This window comes from Microtus ochrogaster, chromosome 21 (assembly GCF_000317375.1).
Source record: "Microtus ochrogaster isolate Prairie Vole_2 chromosome 21, MicOch1.0, whole genome shotgun sequence".
NCBI lineage: Eukaryota > Metazoa > Chordata > Mammalia > Rodentia > Cricetidae > Microtus > Microtus ochrogaster.
The window spans coordinates 13,690,510-13,717,469 of record NC_022022.1 but is presented as its reverse complement, the minus strand read 5'-3'; the positions used below and the strand labels follow the sequence as shown (position 1 = coordinate 13,717,469).

The 26,960-nt window shown below is 43.7% G+C and overlaps 1 protein-coding gene across 3 annotated transcripts in view; it reads left to right on the top strand.

The window, feature by feature from the left end:
- Cdc14a (cell division cycle 14A) overlaps positions 1–26,960 on the top strand; it is a 149,891-nt gene that overhangs the window by 65,549 nt on the left and 57,382 nt on the right. For 2 of the 3 annotated variants that reach the window (XM_013349943.2, XM_005357183.3), the window contains exons 6-8: positions 6,612–6,678; positions 10,781–10,843; positions 25,009–25,096. In XM_013349943.2, the coding sequence (XP_013205397.1) occupies positions 6,612–6,678; positions 10,781–10,843; positions 25,009–25,096 (218 nt within the window). The remainder of the gene's footprint in view (positions 1–6,611; positions 6,679–10,780; positions 10,844–25,008; positions 25,097–26,960) is intronic. The other variant, XM_026784113.1, reaches the window with a different exon arrangement.

The window sequence follows — 26,960 nt, the reverse complement described above, 5'->3', positions numbered from 1 at the left end:
TATATAATATAGGGTCATACAATATAGACACAATCGTGTCCAGTTTTCAGGGATTATATAATATAGGGTCATACAATATAGACACAATCGTGTCCAGTTTTCAGGGATTATATAATATAGGGTCATACAATATAGACACAGTAGTGTCCAGTTCTCAAGTCTAGGGCTGCACTGTTCACTATGTGCTCCTGAACAGTTGGAATCTGTCGAGTCTGAATTGAGATAGATTGCAATCAGATGTTAAAGGGTGAGCCGGTGGGGGTGGCTTAGTGCGTGAAGCACCTGCTGCTGGACCTGATGACTTGGGTTAGGTCTCTGGGGACTGACATGGTGAAAGGGAAAGTTGTCCTCTGACTTCCATGTGTGCACCGTGGCACATGTGCACACACATGTAAGAGATAACACTCACACATGAACACATTTTGGCTTTGTCAATCAGTACTCATTGATAGAGAAGACAGAAGATAATGACCATGAATAGACAGAAAGGATTTGAAATTAACACAAAGAAATTTGTTCTTGCTACTGAGAAATGAGGCTGTAGGCTACTTGAGTTAGCAAAAGGAATCCTAAAATATCATAGACCATTTTCTCTATGACTTCTTTGACGAGCTTCTTTGTCTAATTTGGGCATGTAATTAGAGACATTTATTTATTACCTATTTTGTACCAGGTGCTAAGGTGACATTGATGAACAATAAATGTATAGTTCCAATACTATTATAGACACAGAAGTCAAGAGTCAAAATAAACATACCAGGAGACAACTTTAAATTGTAATTACATCCAAGTGTAAGGGATAGGAGTCTAGAAACCAGACCTAGCTCAAGGTAGGGTTGGAGACCTCCCAGAGAGCCATGATCTTTGAGCTGAGGTCAGAAGGTATCTAAGTAGAGATGAGAAGAAGGTATACGGAGATATCCTGAGTAGAGGTGAGGAGAAGGCACAGACACCAGCAAAGGCAGAGGTTCTGTGGAGAGCCACGGGAGGCCAGATTTGAACTGCCGAGCGAAGGCCACTGAGGCAGGACACAGAGTGAGTGGACCAGGAGAAATGATGCTGAGAGGCAGTCGAGGGCATCCATCACGGGGCTAGGGACTTTACCCGCAGGACAGTCAGGAAGTCAGGAAGGAGATGTGCTTTTAAGAAACACCCCAGTTTTAGTGAAGAAAACTGGTGAGAATGTCTAGGAATGGTTACGTCACTAGAACGGGGAATAGAATGCTTTCTGGTGACCCCAAGAGACAGGGACGCAAGTAGAAAAAGGGGTCAGAACTTGACGGATGGTGCGAGTTGTGTTATTTCATTTTGTTTTTTACCTACGATGCCAGAAAACTAGTTGTTGCTAGTGATTTTGGGTAGGGGAAAGATTCAAGATTCTCTCTCTCTCTCTCTCTCTCTCTCTCTCTCTCTCCCCCCTTCCCTTTTCTTCAAGTTGAAGCTGTCTTTGAACTCATCATGTAGCTAAGAATGACCTTGAATTTCAGTTGTTCCCTACCGTGCACAACTTTATTAAGTGCTTTGGATCCAGTCTCGGGCTTGTGCATTTTAGATGAGAATTCTACCAACAGTGCTATATTCCCAGTCCAAGAGATTTTCTTCTTTCATAGTGAATTTAAGATGTTAATAATATTTTCCCAAAAAATTTTTAGGTGGGTTTTTTTTTTTTTTTTGGTTAAGATGCGATCTTGCTATTTATTTTAGGCTGGCCTCAAACTCATAGAAAACCTTCTGCCTCAGTTCCCAGGTCCTGGGATTCCAGGCACATGCCCCAGCACCTCGCTGCTGTACTCTTTTGGAGTTCCTAGATGGTGTACTAGAGAGAGAGATTTGAGGGCCACTGCAGAGATGATTCTGAGTTAGGAGGGTGTCCCCTCCTGCCTGCAGCATCAGCACCAGCTGAGAGTTCTAGAGATGCAGGGCCTCAGGCCCTGTCCTAGACCTGCTGATACAAAAGCTCCACGAGGCCTATCTGTCTGTTTTTAAGGAGCCGCCCAGGTAATATTGTTGCACATAAAGTCTAGACAGGGGGTCTGCAGCGACAGGAGTTGGAGCCTGGGTTGGCGCTTGCTCAGGCCTCCCTCTAGAGACCGTAAAGGATAGCTTTGCAAGGGGGTTTCGGGGGTAATGATAGAGAAGTAGAACGAAAGCCTGGGGTCCTGAGAAGAGAGTATGAAAAAGGGAGGGTGACTTCTTGCTGAGATGATGCTTCCAGAATGTCCCGAGGATTGAGAGCGAGCAAGTAAATCCAGAGACACAGTAGATGAGTGGTTGCCAAGGGGTTGGGAAAGGAGTGGCTGCAGAGGGATGGTTTCTTCTGGGTGTGGTATCAACGTTCTGGACTGGATGGCGACAGGATCGTTCTATGCGCACTAAACACCACTAAAAAGATGAAGAGGGTCTTCAGTGATCTCATTTTTAAGAGAGAGTCAGACAAGGTGGTAGCTGAAGAACCATATGGAACCGAGCAAGTTTCGCAAGACTGGCTCTTTTTCAAAGATGACAGAGGCCTAAAAATATTTAAATTTTGTTGTGGAGGGGAGTCTTAGGAAAGAGAGAATCCAAATCCTTGAGTTATGACTCAAGAGCAGGAAGGGAGTTTTCATCAGAGCCTGGTATTTCCCAAGCTCCTGAAGTCCTTTTTTGTTTTTATAACACAGATTAAAAAGCAACATTGTTGGCATGGGCTCTTCCAACTCTGCAGTTTGCCTTGGGCAGGTGTCTTGGTGGCTTTCAAGGGCATCTGCTCTGTTTACAAACAGCTCTTACTGTTTTGCTGTTCTGAGGGTGATGAATATCCACAGGTCGGGTTGGTTTCTTTGATGGATTGGAACATTGCTCCTGGGGTGGAGTAAAATCTTTCAGCTTCTTCAGTGAACTCTCAAATCCCATTTGAATCAGTTCCTGCAAGCTCACCTCAGGAAGGACCCAGTGTGACCACTTCTCCAGCCCTTTGAGAATTTTTCTGTTAATTACTTAGTATTCGTTTTTCTTGGTCTTCTAATTTATTTCTTATTTATCTACCTGATTTCCAGTTTAAAGACTGTGCACCCCTCCCCACCATCCCTGTCTGGCTTGATTTTGGCTAAAGGAAGCCTTTAACGAGAGTCCACAGGACATGGTAGATGGACGGGTCAGTGTTCTACCTTCCCTGGCATTTGTTTTTGTGTGTGTTTGCTTTGGCCGTCTCTGCCCTGTTTACTCCCCTGCAACTGTGTATGAGCCAGATACCCCTAATAAGCCCCTTCTCTCTTGCCCAGTCTGGGGACAGGATTTAGGATCCTGCGGTTGTTAGCTAATGGTCATGGGGCTCTATGTATGACTGCGTCTAAGCCACTCGGCACAGTAGGCTCTCAAGGCTTGTTGTCTGTCCTGGAACGGAAGATAGACTTGATACTTGCTTCCCTTATTCTACTTCACTTTGCAAACCTTCTGTCTTTTTAGCCTTCAGTGAAAGCAGCATGGCGCACTAACCCTGTCCATGGCATATGAACTTTCCTCCCACTGAGTCATCAGAGCTTGCCCGTCATTCACTGTAGTAGTGGGGCTGTGAAGGTACAGGGGATGTCATGGGACTCTCAACCTTCTCTGCAAGCATTCGGGCAGCCTGGGCCAGGCGCTTCCTCATGTTTGTATACCTGTTCAAGTGCGTCTAGGGGAGGGATGGACTCGGGGTATAAGGACCTCCAAGTCTCTCTCTTCTATGCTCACACAGGCATGTGTGCACTGCTTGTGTATGAGCCAATCCGCATGTTTTTGAGACAGGAACTCTCGCTGGCCTGCCACTTGCAAAAGAGGCGAGGCTCTCCTGGGCCCCATCTCTGTCTCCCTGGTGCTGGGAATACAAGTACACCACCATACCACATCAGGCTTAAAACAAGACAAAACAAAACAAAGCAAAACAAACAAACAAAATATAGATTTTGGGAATCCAGTACAAGTTCTCAAACTTACAGGGCAAGCAATTTCTCACCTGAACTGTCTCCCCAGCCCTTAGATTAAACTCGAAAACACTTAAAGCAGCACCTTTAAACCTAGATTTCCCAAGAGACTTTAGAGTCAGTGATGAGAAAAACAATGTATTTTCAGTTTTACTCTCTAGTTTCTGAGATCAGAGTCGATTGCTAATGTTGGATGGTAGCTAGAGTGGTCACAGTAGAAATCACAGGCAGACACCTTATCACATTGCCGATCTATCTTAAGATAGTATTTATGCTTATACTGTCTTGAAAATTAAAACAGTTACCAAATCCAAGCATGGCGGGGGTGGCCAGGGAGCTTCTCCGTGCCGGGCAAGCACGCTCACACCGCCACATCCCCTCTCCAGTTCCAAAGCACTCGTCAAGGTGTTGTGTTGCACATTCCGGTTTTACATTTTGGTTAACTTGGCTTAAATTTAATTGAGTCCCCTTTCTGTTAATCCTATGTATTTTATCTTATGTACTAAAATCATACTACAATAGAGAATGGGTCTGTAAGACACTATCGGACCGCTGGTCAAGGGGTTGCTGAGATATTTATCTTTCGGATAAGTCCTCTTCTCCTAAAGAGAGAGTGTGCACAAAGGAATCCGCATTCCTATAAACTAGTAGCTCGTCTCAGACCTTTTCATGGAACGTGGAAAGGGAAGTGTTTTGTTTGGACCCTTGAGTTCAGACGGCGTTTAAAAGCAACCCGAGCAGAGTCACTACAGCTCCCGTTGAATGAAGTCTGATTAGCCCTCCCTGTTCACACAGGCTAACAGAAGTGTGAGGGCTCATGGGACATCTGTTAAGCTGTGCTAAGTCACTCTTTCTATGCTATGCTATCCGATACTGAAGCTCTATCATGAAGCGGTTGCTTTTTAACTCACAGATTGGACGCCACAGGGTCAAGCTTCCTTGGATAGTTGGTGACATAACACTTGGTCTTGTGTTAATTATGTGTGAAAGGCAGAGTTCTTCTGGCATCCTCCCGGGATGCTGCCCTTGAGCCAACCTCATTGGGGACCTCTGACTGTGCCAGGCTCAGTGCTTAGCAGTCCTTTGTCTTGGGTCAGCATTGGGGCCCAGCTGAGGGACTGAGAAACTCAGGGTCAAGTTTCTTGCTGTGGACACCTTGGAACGCTGCTCCTTTTAAAGCGCCAGGGCCAGTTCTTGCTTAGCTGACCCGAACTTGATACTTGAGGTTTAGATTGCCTGAAACAGGCCTGTTAAGCCACTCTATAAAACAGCCCGGAGCCCTCAGTCTTCAGTACAATAGGCTTAAGTATTATTTTTAATTAGAAACATGGTTTTGGACTGGACAGATGACTCAGTGGTTGAGAACATAGATTGTTCGTGTGGAAGACCCAAATTCAATTCCCAGGACACACCTCAGGTAGCTCACAGCTGCCTATAATGACACCTTTAGGTGTGTCTGACCTCAGCGCCACACACACACACACACACACACACACACACACACACACACACACACAATAATTTTGGTTTTGGGTCCGGTCTTTTTTTAAAAATTAATTTATTTTGTATGCTTTGCTTATGCATATGTCTGTGGGAGGATGCCAGGTCCCCTGGAATTGGAGTTACAGACAGCTGTTGAGCTGCCGTGTGGGTGCTGGGAATTGATCCTGGGTTTTCTCAGGTTCTCCCAACCACTGAGCCATTCTTCTCAGTCTGTAGACCAGGCTGGACCTCAGACTCACAGAGATTGGCCTTCCTTTGCCTCTCGAATGCTGGGATTATTGTTGTGCACCCCCACCGCCTGGTGGTTCCCCAATCTTTCTGAGAACTCTTCATAGTGCATTCAGAGCTTCTGTTGCTGCTAGAAACCGAGCGAATTGGTGGGTGGATTAACTGCATTCTTCTTACTTTTGTTGTGGAGGGGTGGCATACATGTATTAAAATAACTACCAGGTTCTGTGGAACCTCGTCTGTTGCCCCCCTGGCTCTCTACCTTTTTAGGCTTGGATGAACTGGTTCCTGCCGGGAGGTTGTTCCCCTCCCAGAACACTTTTATAGTCATGCATGCTTCATTTGAAACAGCTCCATTCACCATTTTTAAGAGTAGTCATGGACCAAGTGTCCTGAGACGCTCTGTGATCTCGGTTCTTGGGAAACAGAAACAGAGAGATTACTACAAGTTTGAGGCCAGCCTGGTCTACATAGTAAGTCCCGGTCAGCTTGGACTATATAACAAGATTGTGTCACCTCTCCCCCAAAGGATAATAGTGACTATAATATATATATATATATATATAATATGTGCATATTATATTATATTATATTATATTATATTATATTATATTATATTATATTATATTATATTATATATGTGCTTATGCAGTGCCAGTCACTAGATGGAGGACCTCACGTCATTTTTATGACATTTGATAACCAATGCTGTGGATGATAGCGACTGTCATTATCTCCCTTTCGTATACGAGGATACCAGTTTTGGTAGGTAAAGGTACTCCTTCAAGCCTGTACGCATGGCACACAGGGTGGAAATATGAACGAAGTCTCGGGCTCTTGAATCTGCGGTGAGGTCCGGCCTGCAGGCCCAACTGACTTGGCAGTTTCTTATTTGAGACTCTGGGTGCACGGTTCTAATGTCTTTATTTGTGCTTGCAGGGATGCATCCTTTGGAAACTGCACGTACAACCTCACCATCCTTGACTGTTTACAAGGAATCAGAAAGGTAAGGCTCTCTCTCTTCGCCAAAGCTGGGAAGGGATAATTGTCAACACCCGTGCCTGTTGTTGGAAGGACCTAGAGTCAGTAGCAGAAGGGTTTTCACTTCCTGAATAACTGATCTGTAAAATAGTCAGCCTTCAGTTTCTGTGCTTTTTTTTTAAATTAAAAAATTTATTTTTCTTATTCTTTGAAAATTTTATACATGTCTATGATGAACTTTCATCATTTTTTGTAGCCTATTAACCTTTTTCTTCCCCTACCGCCTCCTATGCTTTGGTTCTTTATTCACAAACCCAGCCAACCTCAGATTGAAAATATTTGGAAGTGGAGAACCCACTGGGACAGGAGAGTGGCGGGCTGTGGGGGAAGGGTGGAAGAGAGGGACCACCCTTCCCCGTTTAAGCCACTTATTTGTACTCGGAGACAAATTTGCTCCCCGCGCTCCCCGTCTGTTGCCGTGACCATGGCATGGCTCCACCGCCCATTTGTCTCCTTTTCGAGTTAGCCCTTAGTGTGGGAGGGGCACAAGGTTATCTAAGCCACTGTTGTCAGTGGTTGGCTGTGTGCCAGGCCGAACTGAATCACAGAGTCTCCGGGTGGGACCCTGTGGTCTGTGTTTGAACAATACCTCCGGGTGATTGATGCGCTGTCAGGTCAGTTAATTAAGCGTAGTTATTTAATTATTTATGTGCCTAATGGAAAAGTTAAGCAATGTCTGGCCCAGGTTTAATTTACAGCCCGGGAAACTGTGCAGGCTGTACTCTGAATTCTGGAGAGGGAACAGGCACAGCTACTTGGTGAACTGGCTTTCCGTGACCTGTTCAGCTATGAATCTAGTTGGAGTTGTTTTAGTGCAAATTTCTTTTTTTTTTCTGCTGTAACATAGAATGGACTTTGTCCTGTTTTGAGAAAATCAGCTTAAATATGCTATCTATTCCGTGTATCTGTTTATGACTTTACCATTCTTAAGCAGTTTTATTTTAAAGAACTTTTTTGTGCCTGAGTGTTTTGCCTGCACAATAGGTATTTACATCATGTACATGTAGTGCCTATCGAGGCCAGAAGGGGGCATTGCAACCCTTGGAACGAGAGCTACAGAGGGTTATGTGCTGTAAGTGCATGCTGGGAACTTTACTTGGGTCCTTTGCAAGAGCAGCAAATACTCTTAACTGCTAAGCCAGGTTTCCAGTCCCTTAAATAATCTTACTTTTTTTTTTTTTTTTTTTTGGCTTTTTGAGACAGGCTTTCTCTAGAGCTTTTTGGAGCCTGTACTATAAACTTGCTCTGTAGACCAGGCCGGCCCTGAACTCATGCAGATCCACCTGTCTTTGTGTCCTGAAAACTGGGATCGAAGGCATGCGCCACCACTGCTCAGCAAATAATCTTAAACTCTCAAAAACTTTAAAGGAGTTAAAATTAAAAAAAACAAAAGAGCAGCAATAAAAACTATGGAAGCATTCAACCCCACACTTGCCAGCAGTACAACCCAAATGTTCACCCATAAGTAGTAGTCTAGAGTTTTATGGACAGGTTACCCAACATATTATAAGCCACTATTAAAACATTTAGGAACCACGCCTGAGGGAAGAAAGCATTTATTGTCCTGGCTGTCATTATTTTACCTCTCCTTGCACCTGACAGAGGCTGTTTCTTCTGTAGTGCTTGTGCAACCCACCGCTCCCGCTGGACCATCCCTGCCCTATTATGGTATCTGGCATCTCAATATAGAAATTTATGACATCCTTCCTGCCCAACAGGAAAGGTGTGACTTTATTAATGAATAAAGGCTTTTCTAAACATAGTCCTTTCTCATGTCGGGGTGTTCTTAAGTACGGATGATGTTTTAAAAGGCTCTGATAGGTTTTTTTTTTGTTGTTGTTGTCTCCGACTGAGACACACATGCCCTTGTAGAGTCCCTTGCTTAAGGTGACGGTGCAAGGTTATTTTCATGCTACTGAGTGCATATCCTTCTGGGAATGTATACAGAGCGTGGTCATGTTTTTGCCTTTTAAGGGTATTTTTTCAGATTTTGATATACTGCCTTTATCATAACACTTTGTTCATGTATTTAATACGCAGGACGAACATAAAGGTAAAGGCAAAACAGTACGCTGTTGAGTTTTCCCTGAAATTAATAGCTGTATGGATGAACCAATTAGCTATTTATTTTAACTAAATTAATTATTTCATCAATTAATTGTTACTATTTTTGAGATAGAGTCTGGCCTTGAACTCACAGAGGATGAAATGCATTGCCACCATGCCCAGCCTAGTTAGCTTTTTTTTAAAAAAGATTTTATTTATTATGTATAACATACAGTGTTCTGCCTCCATGTATGACTGCATACCAGAAGAGGGCACCAGATCTCATTGTGGATGGTTGTGAGCCACCATGTGGTTGCTGGGAATTGAACTCAGGACCTCTGGAAGAGCAGTCAGCGTCCTTAACCTCTGAGCCATCTCTCCAGCCCTGCCTAATTAGCTTTTTAAAAGTTGAGATAATTATAACTTATTGATCGTGTCCCATCTACTTTGTAGGACTCATTCAGTTGGTCATTGTTGCCAGCATTTAGTATGTGTAAGAATCATTAGGAAACCATGCTAAAAACTGCCTGTGAAGTGAGGGTGGTTTTCAGACTTTGATGTATTGCCATGATCATGTATTATCATACCCAACTGTGTATATGTTGTATGAACATAGACAACCACACAGTTTAAAGATAAAGGGGGAAGAAGTGGATTGTTGAGTTTTCTTTGGACCTAATAGTGTTTGTATCCTTAGTCTGGGGCTGCAGCTCAGCTGGTAGCATGCCTGTCTAGCGTGCACAATGCCCTGGGTTCGATCCCCAGCACCACCTGCATTGGTTATGGTGATGCATACCTGCGGTTCCAGCATTCAGGAGGGGGAGGCAGGGTGATCAGCCAGTTCAAAGCCAGCCTAGGCTACGTGAGCCTGGGTCTAAATAAATAAATAGCTTGAAGAAACTCTTCTTGTAGCTCGGTCCCAGAGAATATGATTTACACTCTGGGAAGGGGCCCAGGAGCCTATTTTATAAGCAGTCTTGGTGTTTCTGGTGTGGAAGGTTCAGGTCCCACGTTTTGATATGCATTCTTATCTCCACACACTGCAGCTTGGCTTCCTGGCATCTGTTCCCACCCCCCTCCCGAGATAGGGTTTCTCTGTAGTTTTGGAGCCTGTCTTGGAACTAGCTCTTGTAGACCAGGCTGGCCTTAAATGCACAGCAATCCACCTGCCTCTGCCTCCTGAGTTGTTAGGATTAGTGTGCACCACCACTGCCTGGCGTATCTATTTTTAATGACTCAGTCATAGAACTTTTAAATGTACCTGTGGTTTTATATTTGGCTGTCATCTCTATAGCTTCCTGGTGTATATATGTACACACATATATACATATATACACATACATACATATATATACCTACATACTTCTATTTTCCTGAAAATATTAGGTGTGAACAAGCTAGCTAATTTTAAAGAGTTTTGTCACCGCATAAAAAAAAATGTATGAAGTATTTCTTTTGTTAAAAAGTCCATTCTTCCTTCTGAATTTTAAGAGCAGGTGGTATATCCTTAGGTTAGCTCAAACTACCATTAGGAAACATATAACCTCCAAAACAGAGTTTTAGGAATTTAGGGCCATTAAGGAAAAATGCCCTTTGTGGTAAATATTTTGTTTCGGTAAATATTTTATTATGGTTGAAAGAAGGCAAGTTTGTCTAAGAAGAACTGGTTTTGCTCCTGTGTGAGAAATTAATCTCTGTCATATATTTTGTCCTAAGTCTTGTTCCTGGTAGGTTTTGGCTATCGCTTTTCTAGTATGCTCTGTTTTATGTGTGTTATTAGTTTTGCATATAGAATGGATATAAACTGGGGAGGAAGCCTCCTATCTGAGGCACACATTCACTTTTCCGGAGTATGTAGTTCCAAAGTTGTCACTGTTGTAAGTGGCCCTTGATGGGCAGTGAAGAGCTCAAGTCCAAGGTTCTTACATTGAGGTTGTGGGGAGCATCCTGGGATTAGACGGAAGGGACGAGGAGGGTGTCCTAGTGCTATGTGAAGAAAACTAACTCAGTTCTACTTTTAGGGATTACAGCATGGATTTTTTGACTTTGAGACATTTGATGTGGATGAATATGAACATTACGAGGTTTGTACACTTAATTATTTTTTGTAGAATATAATTTCATGTTGGTTCATGAAAAAAATCAAACACTATTACATGTTAAATAAAAACCACTTATCTTTTAAAAATAGTGGTCAGCTTTGGTTAGTAGGGGATCATCAAGTTTTAATTTAGATAGAAGAGCTCTATCATCTATCTATCTATCATTTATTTATCTATCATCTCCCTACCTACCTATAGATTCATTCTCTTGTCAAACTTCATTGACAGTCTCTTTGTAATTTTGAAGTGTAGTTTGGTAGTGAAATTCTAAATTACCTGCACATTAGAAGTAAGCTCTCAGTTAAGATTCTCAGTGCTATGCATTGAAATGCAGTTGCTTGCACTCAGTTCCAACGCTTGGCCACTGTTTCCATTGCGAACATTGCGAACCCAGCTCTTTCCCCCACGGCACCATTGTGAACTATGCCTGCACAGTGATGGATAGTATTCAGGGGTGCTTGTCTACCCTGGTCTGAGGAGTAGTCGTGGAGAGGTCCAGAAGCATTAATGTTTCTGTGAGCTGAGGAGCCCACAGAATGTGAGGGGACCGACATCGCCTGAGCATAGCTTGTCCGTTGGGTTTTTCCAGGAGAACCATCAACTCCATCACTCTCCCTAGCTGGTGAAGCTGACTCCCCTGGTTGGACTGGTGTCCGGAGCATGTCTCTTTGAGTATCTTGCTTGTGTGTCAAGTGTACCCTGTGTTTGAAGATAAACTGTTCATCTTTCATTCAAACTTGGTCTTCTGATCGCTTCATCTGTGATAATGGAGGGGCATCTTGTTGTTTACCCAAACTCAAGACTAGAATGCCCCCTTTACCCCCATCACAGTCCTGTGAGTGTGGTGTTCCCATGGCTGGTGACGGAGGATGCCCTTCTGTCATTTCCTTTACCCTGGGTCAGAACTCTTCTCCCCGGACTGTTAGAGTTGCTCTCTACCTGAGCGCTGGTCCCTTTCTCACGCTTCTTCCACAAGCCTAGCTGGACGATCTTAAACTGCCTCCGTCTTGTCTTGTTCTTGGCCCTGAGGTGAGCCGTGTCCCACTCTCTCAGCTCTGCCAAGCTCCGACTGCCTCTGGAGTCTCGCTGTCGTTCCTTGCTGTCTGCAGTCCTGTTCCAGTCCTTCCGAGCTGCCCGGATTCTCAAACGTCTCTGCCCTGACTGAGCTTGCTTTCTGCAGTTCTCACCTTCCTCCTCCTCCTCCTCCTCCTCCTCCTCCTCCTCCTCCTCCTCCTCCTCCTCCTCCTCCCTCCTCCTCAACATTTCACGTGCCGTCAGAGTCTGTGGAGACCAGATCACCCTTCGGGAATCCTGTCACCTTAGTTTCACCGTTCACAGTTTGTGCCTATTTTTCTAACATCAAGGCCATTTACATACAACTTTAATTTCCTTTCTAGTCTGCAAGTTCCCTATAGGTGGGACATGGCTTAAGGGGAAAACATATTCTGTGTTCTTGCATAGAAATCCTTAAGTTCAGAAACATTATGTCTAACAAAGTTAATAAGTTAAGTATAATTTTTAAAAATTTGAGTCTATTGTTCAAACTGTGTCAGTGTGTGTGTGTGTGTGTGTGTGTGTGTGTGTGTATGTGTGTATGTGTGTGTGTGTGTCATTTTTAGTACTGGCAGAAGAATCTTTTCATTTTAGAAAGAAAGAGAAAACAAAGAAAGAAGGAAGGTAGGAAGGAAACAAACAAACTCCAGAAAACTAGAAATAAAGGGCAATGCGTTTCTAATGGACAAGACTGGTTTAAACATATACATCACTTATGTAGTCATTTTAAAAAGTAATTGACCTATACTTCTTCTCTTGGAATGATTTATTTATTGGAATGATAGTGCTTATAGTTTGATTCTTCTTTGCAAAAATAAAAACAAGTCCTAAAAGACTGCTTCGGATCACACATGTATGTATATAGCTACAGTGTGAGTTGTGTCTTCTCTGAGGCTAATGAAGCTCATATTTTATAAACCTCTCACTCACATAGGTGCCTCTTAAGGTGTGTACTTAACTGTGCTCACCCCCAAAGAACTCCGGGCCCTGGATCTCTGCCCTACGCATATGGGCATGGAAAACATAGCATTAAATATGTCCTTAAGTGCTAAAGACATTTCAATTAAAAGAGCCGTTCAGATGTGTGGGTTAGAGGAAGAAAAGGAGGCCCAAACACTTCACACAGAGAAAAATGATATAGCACAAAAACCTAGCTGACTTCTCTCCCTCTCCACATGCTGATGTTGAGACAGCTGTTGATAAACAGCGCTGCGTGCTTCTCACAAATCAGCCAACCCAGCAACCGGAACCTGGTAACAATGTGGTCCTCCTGCCGTCCCCGGAATTAAGAAGAACCCAGAGCGTAGGAGGAGAGCAGTGGATTTTGGTGACTGTCTTGAAAGGATGCTCTGTGGCCCAGCCACTCCTTGCCAGAATGCCCTTGCTGTTTGCACTGCTCCAGGGAGCCTGGTCATTTGGTGAACTGTGAATCAATCAGATTTGTGCACTTCACTTCGTACAACAAGGCCAATATTCCAGGACAGAACTTGTAGGTTTCAAAGTAAAACTGTACTGTGAGACTCGCTGGGAATGATCTGGGGATATTCAGGATGTCTTTTCATAGGCACTTTTTTGTTTTTATTGGAAAAAAAAAAACCCATGTAATTTAGGTAGTGGCACAGGGCTAGACAGAGAAACCCTATCTTGAGAAACCAAAAAAAAAGGTCCCCCCCATCTAGTTCCACCCCTTTCTGTCTCTCATTAGAAAACAAACAGGCTTCTAAGGGATAATAATAAAATATAAAATAAAATATAAGATAAAGGAAAAACTAACATCAGAACAAACAAACTGAGGGAAAAGAGCCCTAAAAAAGGCCTAAGAAACAGATATAGAGACCTACGGGGTTGCACAATCAGGAAGCCATAATATATACTTAAAGGACCTGTATGATAAAAAAGAGAGAAGAAAAAAAGGTACGTAAAAATAAAATAGAATAAAATAAAAGTAGAAAATAAGATAAAATTGAGAGAGAGAGAGGCTGACCATCTACTGCTAGGCACGCAGCTTTGAAGAGACACCGTGACCATGGCAACTCTTATTTATAAAGGAAAACATTTAATTGGGGCTGGCTTACAGTTCAGAGGCTGAGTCCATTATTGTTATGGTGGATGCCATGCAGGCAGACGTGAATTGTGACACTGAGTGTCGCTTGAGCCTGCCCCTACTGTCACGCTTCCTCCAGAGGTCAGACCTCCTAATCATGTCCCTCCCCTATAAAAGCTATTTTCTTTCAAACCACCAAACCTACCCTGGGGAGTAGGTTGCTTCTCCAGTGAGACTTCCTCATAGAAAACTAACTTTCCCTTTGCAAATGATTATCAGTTGGAGATTGCTTCTGGCTTAGGAATGAGGGCTTGCATCCACTTGCTTCAGTTCTAGGAACCCATCTGGAGCAGACAGAGCAGGTCCTGTGCATGCTGCTTCAGTCTCTGAGGGTTCATGTGTGCATCAGTTCTGTTGATTGAGATCTTGGCCCTCTGGCTCTACACACTTTGCACTGGAGTGTTCCAAGGTCTCTAACTTTCTGCTTCTTGTCTGTCTGGGTTTCTGTTGTGTTCCTGTGTGCTGCAGGAGGAAGCATGCCATTAGGTGTCATCTTACTTTTTATTTTTTATTTTTTTAAAGAACAGTAGTATCTGGCTTTCTCCTAGGCCCCTGGGATATCGACTCTCAGGTTCTTAATCATCAAAGCAATGCCAGGTATGGGTTCTATCTTGTGAAGTGGGTCTTAAATCGAATCGAATGTTTGCTGGTTCCTTCTACAGATTTGTGCCACCATTGCATTGACCTATCTTGCAGGCAGTAAACCTTTGTAGATCAAAAGGTTTGTGGTGGGGCTGATGTTTTACCTTTCTCCTGTGTAGCACACAGAGTACCTTCCTGCACCAAAGATGCTAGCGTAGGGGTGAAAATTATAGGTAGGCCCCAACTTGACTTCTCCGAGTTCGGTGAGCTGTGTAGGTGTTGTCTTCAGCAATGGGGCCTTCTTGTCGGTTTATCTTGGCAACAGTGTGGGTTGTTTGAGCGGGCCAACAGCTCAGTCAGATATGCAATCCAATCCTGGTTTAGAAGCTTCGCTTGGTGACAAGAGATGTTCAGATGGGGCTCCCCCACCCCCTTATTTGGTGATTTAATTCAGACTGCCTTCATATATGTATACGCAGCTTCAGCTATATTAGGTTTGCATACTACCCCTCATAGGCTGTATCTCCCATAGTCCCTTGCTCACTCTTACCTCCTCATCCTTACTTGATCCTCTTGTTCCAGTCCCCACCCCGTCCACCCATAACCATCTCCCTTTGCTAGGGTGATCTTTTTGTCACCCAGTCCCTTACTCTATACCTAATCTCTCCCCCTCCCACTCCAGATGGTTTTTTTGTGTAATAGCATTGGCTGACCTGGAACTCCCTTTGTCGACCAGGCTGGCCTTGAACTCACAGGGATCCACCTGCCTCTGTCTCCAGAATGCTGGGATTAAAGGTTTGCCCAGCCCTTTATATCTTCTTTGTGGTTATAGCTTGGTTATCATTGACTTAATAAAAGCTAAATCCACATATAAACAAATGCATGCTGTGTTTGTTTTTCTGAGTCTAGGTTACCTCAGGATGATTTTTTTTTCTAGTTCATTTACCTGTGAATTTTATGATTTCATTTTTTTAGTGGCAGAGTAATACTCTTGTGTAAATATACCACATTTTAAAAAGTTTATCTGTTGAAGGACATTAGCTTGTTTCCAATTTATGGCTATTATGAATAGAGCAGCAGTGAACATGGTTGAGCAAATGTCCTTTTAGTAGTAGGAAGCATGCTTTGAGTATATACTCAAGAGCAGTATAGCTGGATCTTGGTAGACCAATTCCTGTCTTTCTGAGGAACCACCGTATTGATTTTCATAGTGTGCTTCCACCAGCAGTGGAGGAGTGTTCTGCTCACTCCACATCCTTGCCAGCATGAGCTGTCATTTGTTTTATCGGTCTTGGTCATAGACACTTGTTTACTAAACATTACATTTAATATACAGAGGATTAACATGAATTCAAGGCTAGCCTGGGTTACTGAGACCCTGTCTCAAATAAAACCAACCAACCAACCAACCAACCAACCAACCAACCAACCAACTAACTAACCAACCAACCAAAACAAAACCCCTTAAGTCAGTGAGACCACAGCTCTGTGTGATAGCAAAGAGTTCTTCCCCATTTTTATATTTGCATGTGGTGTGCCCATATATACATACGCGTGGTTTTGCATGTAGGGGGACACACATGTGTTTGTATGGAGATGGTGAATGTACACGTGTGTGCATGTGGAGGCCTAAGGTTGATAAATCATCTATTTTTCTTCTATGTTATTTATTAACGAAGAGTTGGTCTCTCAGTCAAATTCAGAATTCATCCATATGTCTGTTCTATCAATCTCATCTCTGCCACCGGAGGCTAGGATACAGGCAGACTGCCACGCCCGCCAGACATTTATGTGGGTTTCTGGGGATCCAGTGCTGGCCCTCCCATTTGTGTGGCAGGCGCTCCAACTGTTGTCATCTCAACCTTTTAGAGGAGGTTTTTATGGTCAGAGCGCTACTTATAAATACAGATGATGGGTCAGCAAGGCATAAGTACCTGCTGCGAGTCTGACGCCCGCTCCTCAGAGCATGCCCACTTTCCCCTGCCAGTCAAGGCTCTAAAGCACGCCATTTGTAATTAGTCATATAAATATTTCAAGCATTCCAGCAGCCCTATTTAGAAATGCTAAAAGAAAATGGGGAAAGTATTTTAAGTAATATATTTAATTAATTCAGTATCTCCCACATATTTTAACATACAGTTAACACACAGGGTCGTTAATGAAGTATTTTACGCCTTTTTTTTTTTTTTTTTTTTTAACATGAGGCCTTTAAAGTCTAGTGAGAAGTTTGCACCATGGCATACCTGAATTTGGTCTGGTCACATTTTAAGGTATAGTAGCCATGGGTATCCAGAAGAAAGATTCCACAAGAACGACAGGCTTGGGCGTGTACATCACGGTCCTCCAGTGTGACACGAAGCCTTGGGGAAGCCACACAGGGTTTATCCGCTTGTTTTATCTGGTCTGACTGTTTGCGTGAGAGTCCTTCACGACTGTCCAATTTGGAAGGTTTGGAGAAAGACGTCTCAGGAATTTGGCTGTTTTCATGTGACCCACAGATGGCTCATTCCCTTCAAGACTGAGAAATAGCACCAGACATGGGTCTTGTAAAATGCCCTCCAAATATGGTCTCTCCAGGCCATATTCCAAGCCAGCCCGTCCGTCCTGCTGCTCACACTCACATTGCTCAAGCAGGCCGAATTCTGCAGCAGTACTAGAAATATCCAGAAACAACCAGTCAAGCAGTCAAACAACCAAAGTCACAAGATGACAATCTGCGAGCTCCCTGAACAATGAACCCGGGAACTGAGACAGCAGCCACGCCTTAGAAATCTAGCTGTGGATCAGCTCAGAAAGATAACACAGACCTTTTGTCCTAGGGAGAAATGGTGACGCTGAAAGAGCCCTAGCGTTCAGTTCCCGCTGACGCTGTGTACCTGCGTATACATGGACAGTACGCCCTCTAGTGGTGGCGCCGGTGCCGAGCCTTCTGCTTTGAAGACCTTGGTTTAGTCAATTGTCTATACACCGCGTGTGTGTCAGCGTTTCCTGTGTTAGTTTCGGAGGAGATTGTTCCTCCCTAACAGACCTAAACTCCATGGGTTTAATTTCTGTCCACCAGGGAGGATCCAAAGTTGGATCATCAATTTGTTCCCTTCGCTTTCTGTTTTTGATTGGTAGCCCTTGAGCAGGTGACCTCCCAGGATGACACAGTCAGTACCTTGTTCTTAGTTGGGCTCGAGGGTGCGGAGAAAGGAGCTTCACCAGTGACGTTTAGTGTGTGTGTGTGTGTGGTGGGGGTGCTCATCCCCGTCATTCACATTTATTACCACTCTTTTGGTCCATGCAATTCCAGAGTTGCCCTACGTAGGTGATTAGGTTCAAGGTTCGAGATCAACTTCAGAACTTAGCAATGAGATTGCTTTCTTTGAGTTGTTTTATATCTGTCATCATCTCCCACCCTGATAAAACTGCCCCGTTTTTGAAGAACACTTCTTTGTGAAAGGGCACTGTGAGATGGAGGGGCACTTTTTTTTTTCTTTTCAGATTGTCGAGCTATTGGTGACTTGACCTTGTTCTCTTAGGCTCTGTCAATCTGGCCACGTCTTGACCTGGCAGTGAGAGCACACCTGCCTATTGTCTGCTTGAGGGCAGAGGTGCTGCTGCTTCCGCAATCACAGGGCTTCTTATTGGTTTTACCATGGCGCCCAGAGACGGTTATATTTGTTCAACGCCCAGTAAACACAGGTCACACCTGTTGGCAACTCGGGTCTCTGTTTCTCTCAGCTCCATGCCCAGGCAGCTCCATTATGATCACTATGATGAGGAAACTTTGCTTTTCATAGATTGACACTGGGACTTGGAAGATGGCTCAATCCGTAAAATGTTTGCCCAGCAAGCACAGAGGCCAGATTTTAGATTCCCAGAACCTACCCAGAAAAGTGGTTTGGCGGTGTGCGATCTGTAATCCTAGCACTGGTGGAGAGGGGGGAGAGGGTTGAGATAGGCAGCTCACTCTATTTATGCCGCCCTCCGAGAAGCCATTCCCAGCCCTTGTCGCTCATCTCGTGTAGTGTTAGGTGATACTGTTTACACGTCTGTGTCTTCTGTGTACTCTGCTTGTGGGCAGAAACGGTGTCTTATTTGCCTTTGCGTGAATAAAGCTACCCCCTACCAGAGTAGACACACCATAGACGCAGTTGTGTTTAGGAAATGAAATAGCAGACAAGCTGATGAGTCAAAGAGCCTCAAAGGCGGAGCGTATCTCAGGGCATCTCCAGTGAGCTAGTTTCAGTGGAAGCTGATCAAAACCTTTTGCTTTTTTGCTTTTGAGATTATAATTTTATTACAACATTACTTTCTTCCCTTTCCTCCCTCCAAACCCTTCTGGGTACCCCTCCCCACTCTCCTGCAAATTCATGGCCTCTTTTGTCCCTAATTGTTATTGCATATACATATGTCTCTCAATATAAACTGCTCGGTCCATATAATGCTACCTGTATATATGTTTTCAGGGCTGATGGTTTCGATTCATGCTCTTCCCCGGGGCAGACCATGTCTCCCATTCCACGACTTCATCAGTTGCCTGTAGTTCTTTGTGTGGAGTTGAAACCTCGTGGGCTTCCCTTGTCCAGTTTGATGCGTTCATTGGTGTAGCGCTTGTTCGGCTCTCATTAAGGCAGTCGTGTTGGTGAGACTTTATGGGTATAGCTTCCGATATTGCTAGGAGACACTATCTTCCAGCAAACTCTCTAGACTGTGATGTTTAATTAAGAACCCATCCTGATTTTGTAGTACCCTTCTAGGGAACAGATAAGCTCCACTTTTTTTTTTAGATACTTATTTATTTATTATGTATACAGTATACAATATTCTGTCTGTGTGTATGTCTGCAAACCAGAAGAGGGCAGCAGACCTCATTACAGATGGTTGTGAGCCACCATGTGGTTGCTGGGAATTGAACTCATGACCTTTGGAAGAGCAGGCAATGCTCTTAACCACTGAGCCATTTCTCCAGCCCCCTAAGCTCCACTTTTTTAGTATTTTTTTTAGTCTAACATTCTTCCACCTGAGCTATACTACTCTTTGAAATGATGTACCGCCCCCCCATCAGCTCATCTATATTGTGAGATTTTATGACTTAAAAAAATCAATTTGCAATGTAGATCTAAGATCGGGCTCATATTTGTGATGCCAACTTAGTTTATTATATTATATGACTTGGGTATGTCAAGGCTGACCGTGTTCTTCATTACATAAGGAAACTGTTACACTAACCAGTGGATGTTGACTCTGGACTTTTCCCCTTAGCCACTCTGTGAGACCCGGTGAAGTTTGTTAGGTCTTCCACCTGGGGTTCACAGCGGGAGTCAGTGTGTGCTGGAGCAAGGCCGGGTTTGGGAGTGGCTCTGTAGAACAGACTGGAATGGAAACTGGATGCTGCTTAGTCTGTGATCTTCCCTTGTTCAGAGATTGTGGGCAGGGCGGTGTACTCCTGGCGCAGGACCGGGTCAAGCGGGCCCCAGAGTGCAGGTGTGTGGGCATGTCCTCAACCATCTGGCGCAATTATGGAGGTACGCCTCCCGTGGGGAGCTGGCTATGAGAACTATTTGAAGTATGCTTCTGGAGCCATCCTGTTGTATTTTTTTTCTCCACTCAAAGGCCACAAGTGTAAGGAAGTCAGATTCCTTCCTGGCTACTCCAGCTGCTGCTGGGAAGGGACCCAGGGTTTCCACATGTGCTAATAAATCACGCATTGCCAGTTACACATCTTGTTGACGAAGTCTATAAAACGGTTTAGGTTTCCCTCCCCTAGACAATCCCTCATATGTTTTTCCTTCCTTTTAAATTATTGTCTGATTTCTTTTCTTTCCTTCCTCTCCCTTCCCTGATTTCTTTCTTGGTATTTTTTTTTGTGTTTGGATTTTGCTTTTCTGAGACTGGGTCTTACTGTAGCTCAGGTGGCCTGGAACTCATAGCAGGCCCCCTGCTTCAGCTCTCTGGGTGCTGGGATTGCAGTTACGTTCTTTCACTAATTTCCAAACTATTTGAGATGTGGTCTCTATAATTAGTATGGTCTGCTGTTCCTGCCAGCGTAGGACTGTTCCCAAACCTAATAGGTCAGGTTTGGTCTTCTTCCTCGGGCAGCTCCGTGGCTCATCTCTACTTTGTAAGGTGGTGGCACTTACATTTCTCTTCTTGCCATCTCTGATCATCTTTTTTTAACCTTTTAAGCCTTTTTTCCCCCTTTGCCCACGTTGGGATCCTGCTATTATACGACCTCATGATTTCCAGTTGAACACGCTTTCTGTGTTTTGAGTACACTGGCTTTGAAGTTTCACTAACAACGTGTTACTTCTGTTCCCAGGCCTCATTCCTTGAGCATTAAAAATGACATTAGCAGGCATACTGGAGTTTTGTATTCTGTGGCTGAGTCTGCAGGGGTTGTTCACTGGCCGGGATTATTGGGACAAGCTCTCTCTCTTTCTCCCATCCCTCTCCCTTGCCCATGGCCTGTCTTCCCTATTGCCTGTCTCCCTCGCTCTCCTAGTCAGCCCACAGTGGACACACCCCAGGTCTTCCACCACACTCCCATTCAAAAGCAGAGCTTACACAATAATCTGCAGTTTGATGCTTCTCTAGAGCCAAAGGGCATGGAAACTTAATTTTTATTTTTTTTTTTTGGTTTTTCGAGACAGGGTTTCTCTGTGGCTTTGGAGCCTGTCCTGGAACTAGCTCTTGTAGACCAGGCTGATCTCGAACTCACAGAGATCCGCCTGCCTCTGCCTCCCGAGTGCTGGGATTAAAGGCGTGTGCCACCACCGCCCGGCTTAATTTTAACCCAAGAACTCAGATACTGATGATGCTTCCGGCTCATAAAAGGTCCAGCTTCATGGCACTCTTTGCATTTTGTAGTGAAGCTGTGCTCTTGGTGTGAATTTACTGTTTCAGAGGTTAAGATATGCAAAAGCATCTTTAAGATGACTTTCTAGAAAGACATTGCACTCTATCTGCCCCCCTCCTGTCTGGGGATCCTATTGGGTGGTACGCAGCAAGTTCAGTGCAGCTCTTCTGTAACAGAAGACGGGGACGGTAGCAGTGCTCTCTTCCTGGGGGTGATTGCAGGGATTAGATGAGCTGCACGCTGTACAGTTTTGCAGAGTGGAGATGTAGCTCATATTTGCTCTTATCATTCCCAAACCAAAGCACTGAGGATGCCTCTTAATATTCTATGTGTTGCACCAGGTTACAGTTCTTAGCACATGCGTTCTGGGAAAGTCTCGGCATCAACCCGAAGGCCTTTTGGTTTTTACTGATGACCTGTGGCAATGGTAAAAAGTTCCGATATTTGGACTGGAAAGGGTATTTGTGAATAGTACACCAGAGATACACATATATTTCATATATATATGTATATATATATACATATATATATATGTAGAAGCATGCTTTCAAGTTAAATTCCATTTTAAGAACAGCAACTTAGCTGTTCAAGAGAAATTGTAATCTTTTGTGGCCCGGAGAATCCTAGCGTATGGTCAGTTACAGCATCTAGACACATCCATTCTAGAAGATGACATTTGTCTGCATGGGGCTCTTGTAGTGTAGATCATCTGCGGTTTTTCTAACTGGTATCCAGTGGTAGCTTTACATCAGCCTAGATGCTGAGCCAATGGCCCTTGTCTCACCCTCCCTTAGATATTTCTTTACAAAATGTTGTAGGGCTGGAAAGTGTCGGAAGTTTCTGTCTGATCTAGATTCTTTAAAGTTTAATTAGGAAAACAGGTTTGTGTCATTTAAAATATTCTGTCATTAACACCTTAGGAGCATGGATGATGGTTCTGGGACATTACCAAACCAATCTTATGTTGTATTAGGTCAGCTAAAAGCCGTAACCTTCTTACTATTTTTCTTTCAAACTTAAATCTAAGACCTAAATCCTATTGTGTATTCTACAAACCTTTCCCAGGCTGCTCAATAGAGCCCAACATCACCTAATGCTTACCATTTAAGGTCGGAAGGTTCACAAGCACGATTCTGTTGATACTGTAGTGAATTTATCTTGCTGATGTACTATAGTGGCTTTAGCTCACTGCTCTATCCAGTGACTGATTATAAAAGGTTACTGTTTAACCAAACAGATGTCTGTAATCAAAATGAACAGATACTGTAATACAATATATTCATCTGCCCTCTTAGGGGTCAAGGATACAGAAATAGTTAAGACAGATAGCCACTGCCTTCTGCTGTTGATAAGGGATTGCTTTTGTCTGTTGATAATTGAAGTCTATGCTTATTCTTGAATTTTTACAGTGTATTAAGCTTACTCAGGGGCACATTGAATCTTTCACTTAGACTGTTTCATTTAAACAAGAAACTGTTTAATTTCTTAGTGGAAAGTTATACATTTGATTCTTTATTGCAATTGTTACAAAGAGATAGCTACATATGTGCTTATATGCCTGCAAGATCTTGGGGTCTTATGAAGAGAGTATGTTTATTACGATTAGGTTACTACAGTGGATACATTTTCAAGATGCCATGTGAATTTTCTTTTATATCTCTTATGATTGGAAAGATTTAAGGAATAGGAATTAGCCATGTTTTGATTTTCATGGCCGTGGTAATGGGTCACACAAACAAAGCAGTTCCTCTGATTTCCTTGACGTTCAGATGCATTTGATGGATGTTTATTTTGTACTGCTGAAGAGTTCAAGCTCTGTTTGGCTCAGACGCCTATCATGGATGCCCTCACATAAACCAGAGGAAGAGTTCTTTTTTTTTTTTAATTGAGAAAAGGAAAAAAAAAAAGAAAAAAAGTTTCTGCCTCCCCCCAGCCTCCCATTTCCCTCCCCCCCCCCCCCCCCTTCTCCCCTCCCCCCACTCCTCTCCCCCTCCCTCTCCAGTCCAAAGAGCAGTCAGGGTTCCCTGCCCTGTGGTAAGTCCAAGGTCTGCCCCCCTCCGTTCATGTCTAGGAAGGTGAACATCCAAACTGGCTAGGCTCCCACAAAGCCGGAACATGAAGTAGGATCAAAACCCCGTGCCATTGTCCTTGGCTTCTCATCAGCCCTCATTGTTCGCCATGTTCAGAGAGTCCAGTTTTATCCCATGCTTTTTCAGTCACAATCCTGCTGGCCTTGGTGAGCTCCAATAGATCAGCCCCACTGTCTCAGTGGGTGGGTGCACCCCTCGTGGTCTTGACTTCCTTGCTCATCTTCTCCCTCCTTCCACTCCTCATTGGGACCTTGGGAAGGAAGAGTTCTTTACATGGATACCGTTGCTTCCCTGATTAAGGTGGAGACTTGGGGCCAGGGATGGAGTCTCCCAGTCACCTGCAAAGCCTTGGGTATAACCCATTCCTGTTCCAAGTCCTGATGGGTTAATAGCACAAGGAAGGGAAGAGAAAGGGAGGAGGTACTGGAACTAGGCAAGGTGACCCATCTTCTTGGTCTTTAGGCCTTTTCTAACGATTACTTTGAGTATGGAAACCAAAGGCTAATGCTAACCAATCACTCAGCCTGCAGGTACAGTTCACTTGGTTTCATAGGAGTTAAAAGCTTATCGAAAGATAGTCAACGTTTCAAAGAAGGATTTCACGGAAAAATCTAGTTGGAAGGTCTGACCTGGTAAATCAGCTTGCCGGGTGATTAGCCAGAGGTAGAAGCGGCTGTCTTATTGCCAGCCTTTGTTTGGGTTTGGCGCCCCCTGCAGGAGACATCCTCTCAGCGGTTTCGCGTGTACTCAGGCAGTGGTTCGCAGTGGCTCTCTATGGGTCGTGACCCCTGGGTGTTCAAGCGATCCTTTCACAGACATCGCTTAAGACCATTGGAAAACAAAATATTTATATTATGAGTTGCAAAATTACAGTAAGGAGATAGTAACGAAAATAATTTTGTGGTTGGAGGTCCCCACAACATGAGGAACGGTCACCACGAGGTGGGGTCTCAGTTCTAGTAAGGTTGAGAACCACCGCTAGGAGGAATAATGTGTCTCATTCTGCCTTCCTGACAGTCTTTAAATTAGCACCGGAAGTAGACATCAGCTCCACTCAACAACAACAAAAGCAAAGAGGAAAAAAAGGGAATGTGTTTATTGTGAATTATTATTATTATAATTATTATTACCATGATCATGAAAGGGCTTAGATTTCCCGTTTTCTCTTACCTCAGCCTATATTTTTTACTTTTGCTGGAATAAACACTATTTTCATCTTATTTCATAGTAGACTGACTAGGAGACATAACTTTTTCAGACAATCTAAATATTTCGTTGTTTGGGTAGAACGCAGGGACTTCACAAATAGCGTTTTGTAAATCAAGTGCAACTTGAAACTTCTGTCAGCTTGTCTTCGTTCAAGTCCCGTTGATGTAGTACTGATAGTGTGGTAAGTGGTTTTATTTGTAAAGATTGCGTAAGTTGCATAAAAATTATAAACTATTTTCTTTTCTTTTTCCACAAATCCTGCCAGCGAGTTGAAAATGGGGACTTCAACTGGATTGTTCCAGGGAAATTTTTAGCGTTTAGTGGACCACATCCTAAAAGCAAAATTGAAAATGGTAGGTTGTGTTCTCCTTTACCAACTAAACATTTATTTTAGTTCAATTTCATGACTTCCTCTATTTCTGAATCTGTTCTTTTCCTTTGCTAATATCTTTTAAGGAATATTGGTTTATGAGTTTCAAAATTAAATGGTGTATTAAATGCTAAACTTATAGTATGTTGCGCTACAACCTCTTTTATTTTTTTTATTTATTTATTTTTTGGTTTTTCGAGACAGGGTTTCTCTGTGGCTTTGGAGCCTGTCCTGGAACTAGCTCTGTAGACCAGGCTGGTCTCGAACTCACAGAGATCCGCCTGCCTCTGCCTCCCGAGTGCTGGGATTAAAGGCGTGCGCCACCATCGCCCGGCTTTATTTTTATTTTTTAAAAGCAGATTTATTTTTTTGTGTGTATGTGTGCATGCATACGTGTGTGTGTGTGCCTGTATGAGTGTGTGTTTGTGTGTGTGTGTGTGTGTGAGAGAGAGAGAGAGAGAGGAGAGAGAGAGAAAGAGAGAGAGAGAGAGAGAGAGAGAGAAAGAGAGAGAGAGAGAGAGATAGCTGTCCCATTTAGGGGTGAGCACTCAACTTATTCTCAGCCTCTAACTGAATTTATGAATCTCTGCACTGACAGCTGCTCACAGCTTCTCTGTCCGTGGTTGAGAGCAGCGCTAGTTTATGTCTTGAACAAATGTTTAGAAGGCAGTTTAGCAGGGTGTACAGTTAGCAAAATGACAGCAGTAGATTACTCCCTTCCTCCCCTTTTCCAGGGCCTATGACCTCCCCAGTTAAAGGCTTTTGACCAGGTTTATAGTTCCAGGCATAGATTTCCTCCCATGGAATAGACCTGAAATTCAAAGAGAAAGCTGTTGGCTGCCTGACAGGTTGGTCCTATAGCCTGTAGGGTCTACAGCTGGGTAATGAATCCATTGAGCCTCCTTAATTCACACTGTTTTGGTAATGGGGAAAGAGCAGGCCTCCTCTTTTTTTTTTTTTTTTTAAATAAGTTTGAATCAATGAATTATAACTATAGAATGAAACACATATTTTGGATTTTAGATTTCAAAACATTTCTTTTAATGGACAATGCCACACACACACACACACACACACACACACACACACACACACCCCACACACACACACACACTCTTGAGGGTTGGAGGGTAGCTTGAGACAGAGAATCCTGGAAACCTGAAGTCTTTGTAGGGAGACTGAAGCCTGGCTTGCTGTCCCTTACTGGTTGAGGGACCTGCAGTGAGCTTCCTAACTTCTCCGCGCATCGGTTCCCTTGTATAGCCAGTGAGGGGAGTTGATTTTCACCTCAGAGGACTGGAGATACCAGATGAAGGGTCTTAAGGCGTCAGGTCCGTTAGCTGCTACATAGTTAGATTTTTATCACTGATGAGCTAACCAGCATAACATCATACACAGACTAGTCATTTAAGCCAGCTTTTCTTCACTTTCCCACCCTTAGAGCGAGTGCTGGGAAGAGATGAACTGAAGTCTCTTTTAGCTCTGAAATTGTGTGTGGTTAGCCCGCTCTTTTGCGCCTCTGGGTCCTGAGCCTCTCTGATGCGATGTCGCCATTAGTGGCAAGATGGAGTAAGGGTTGGATGAGCCACCCATCCGCCCTGGGTAGACTGATAGATCCCAGGGAACCACATTGCTAAAAAACTAGTTCCTTATAACAAGTGCCCGAACGCGATGATAACACCGCCACACACTTGTTGCGAAGTCATAGGAAGTTTGGATTATTTCTTGACTTTAGTTAATTCAAAGACATTTTATTTATTTATTTTAAATTTACTTATTTATTGAGGATTTCTGCCTCCTCCCCGCCACCGCCTCCCATTTCCCTCCCCCTGCCCCGATCAAGTCCC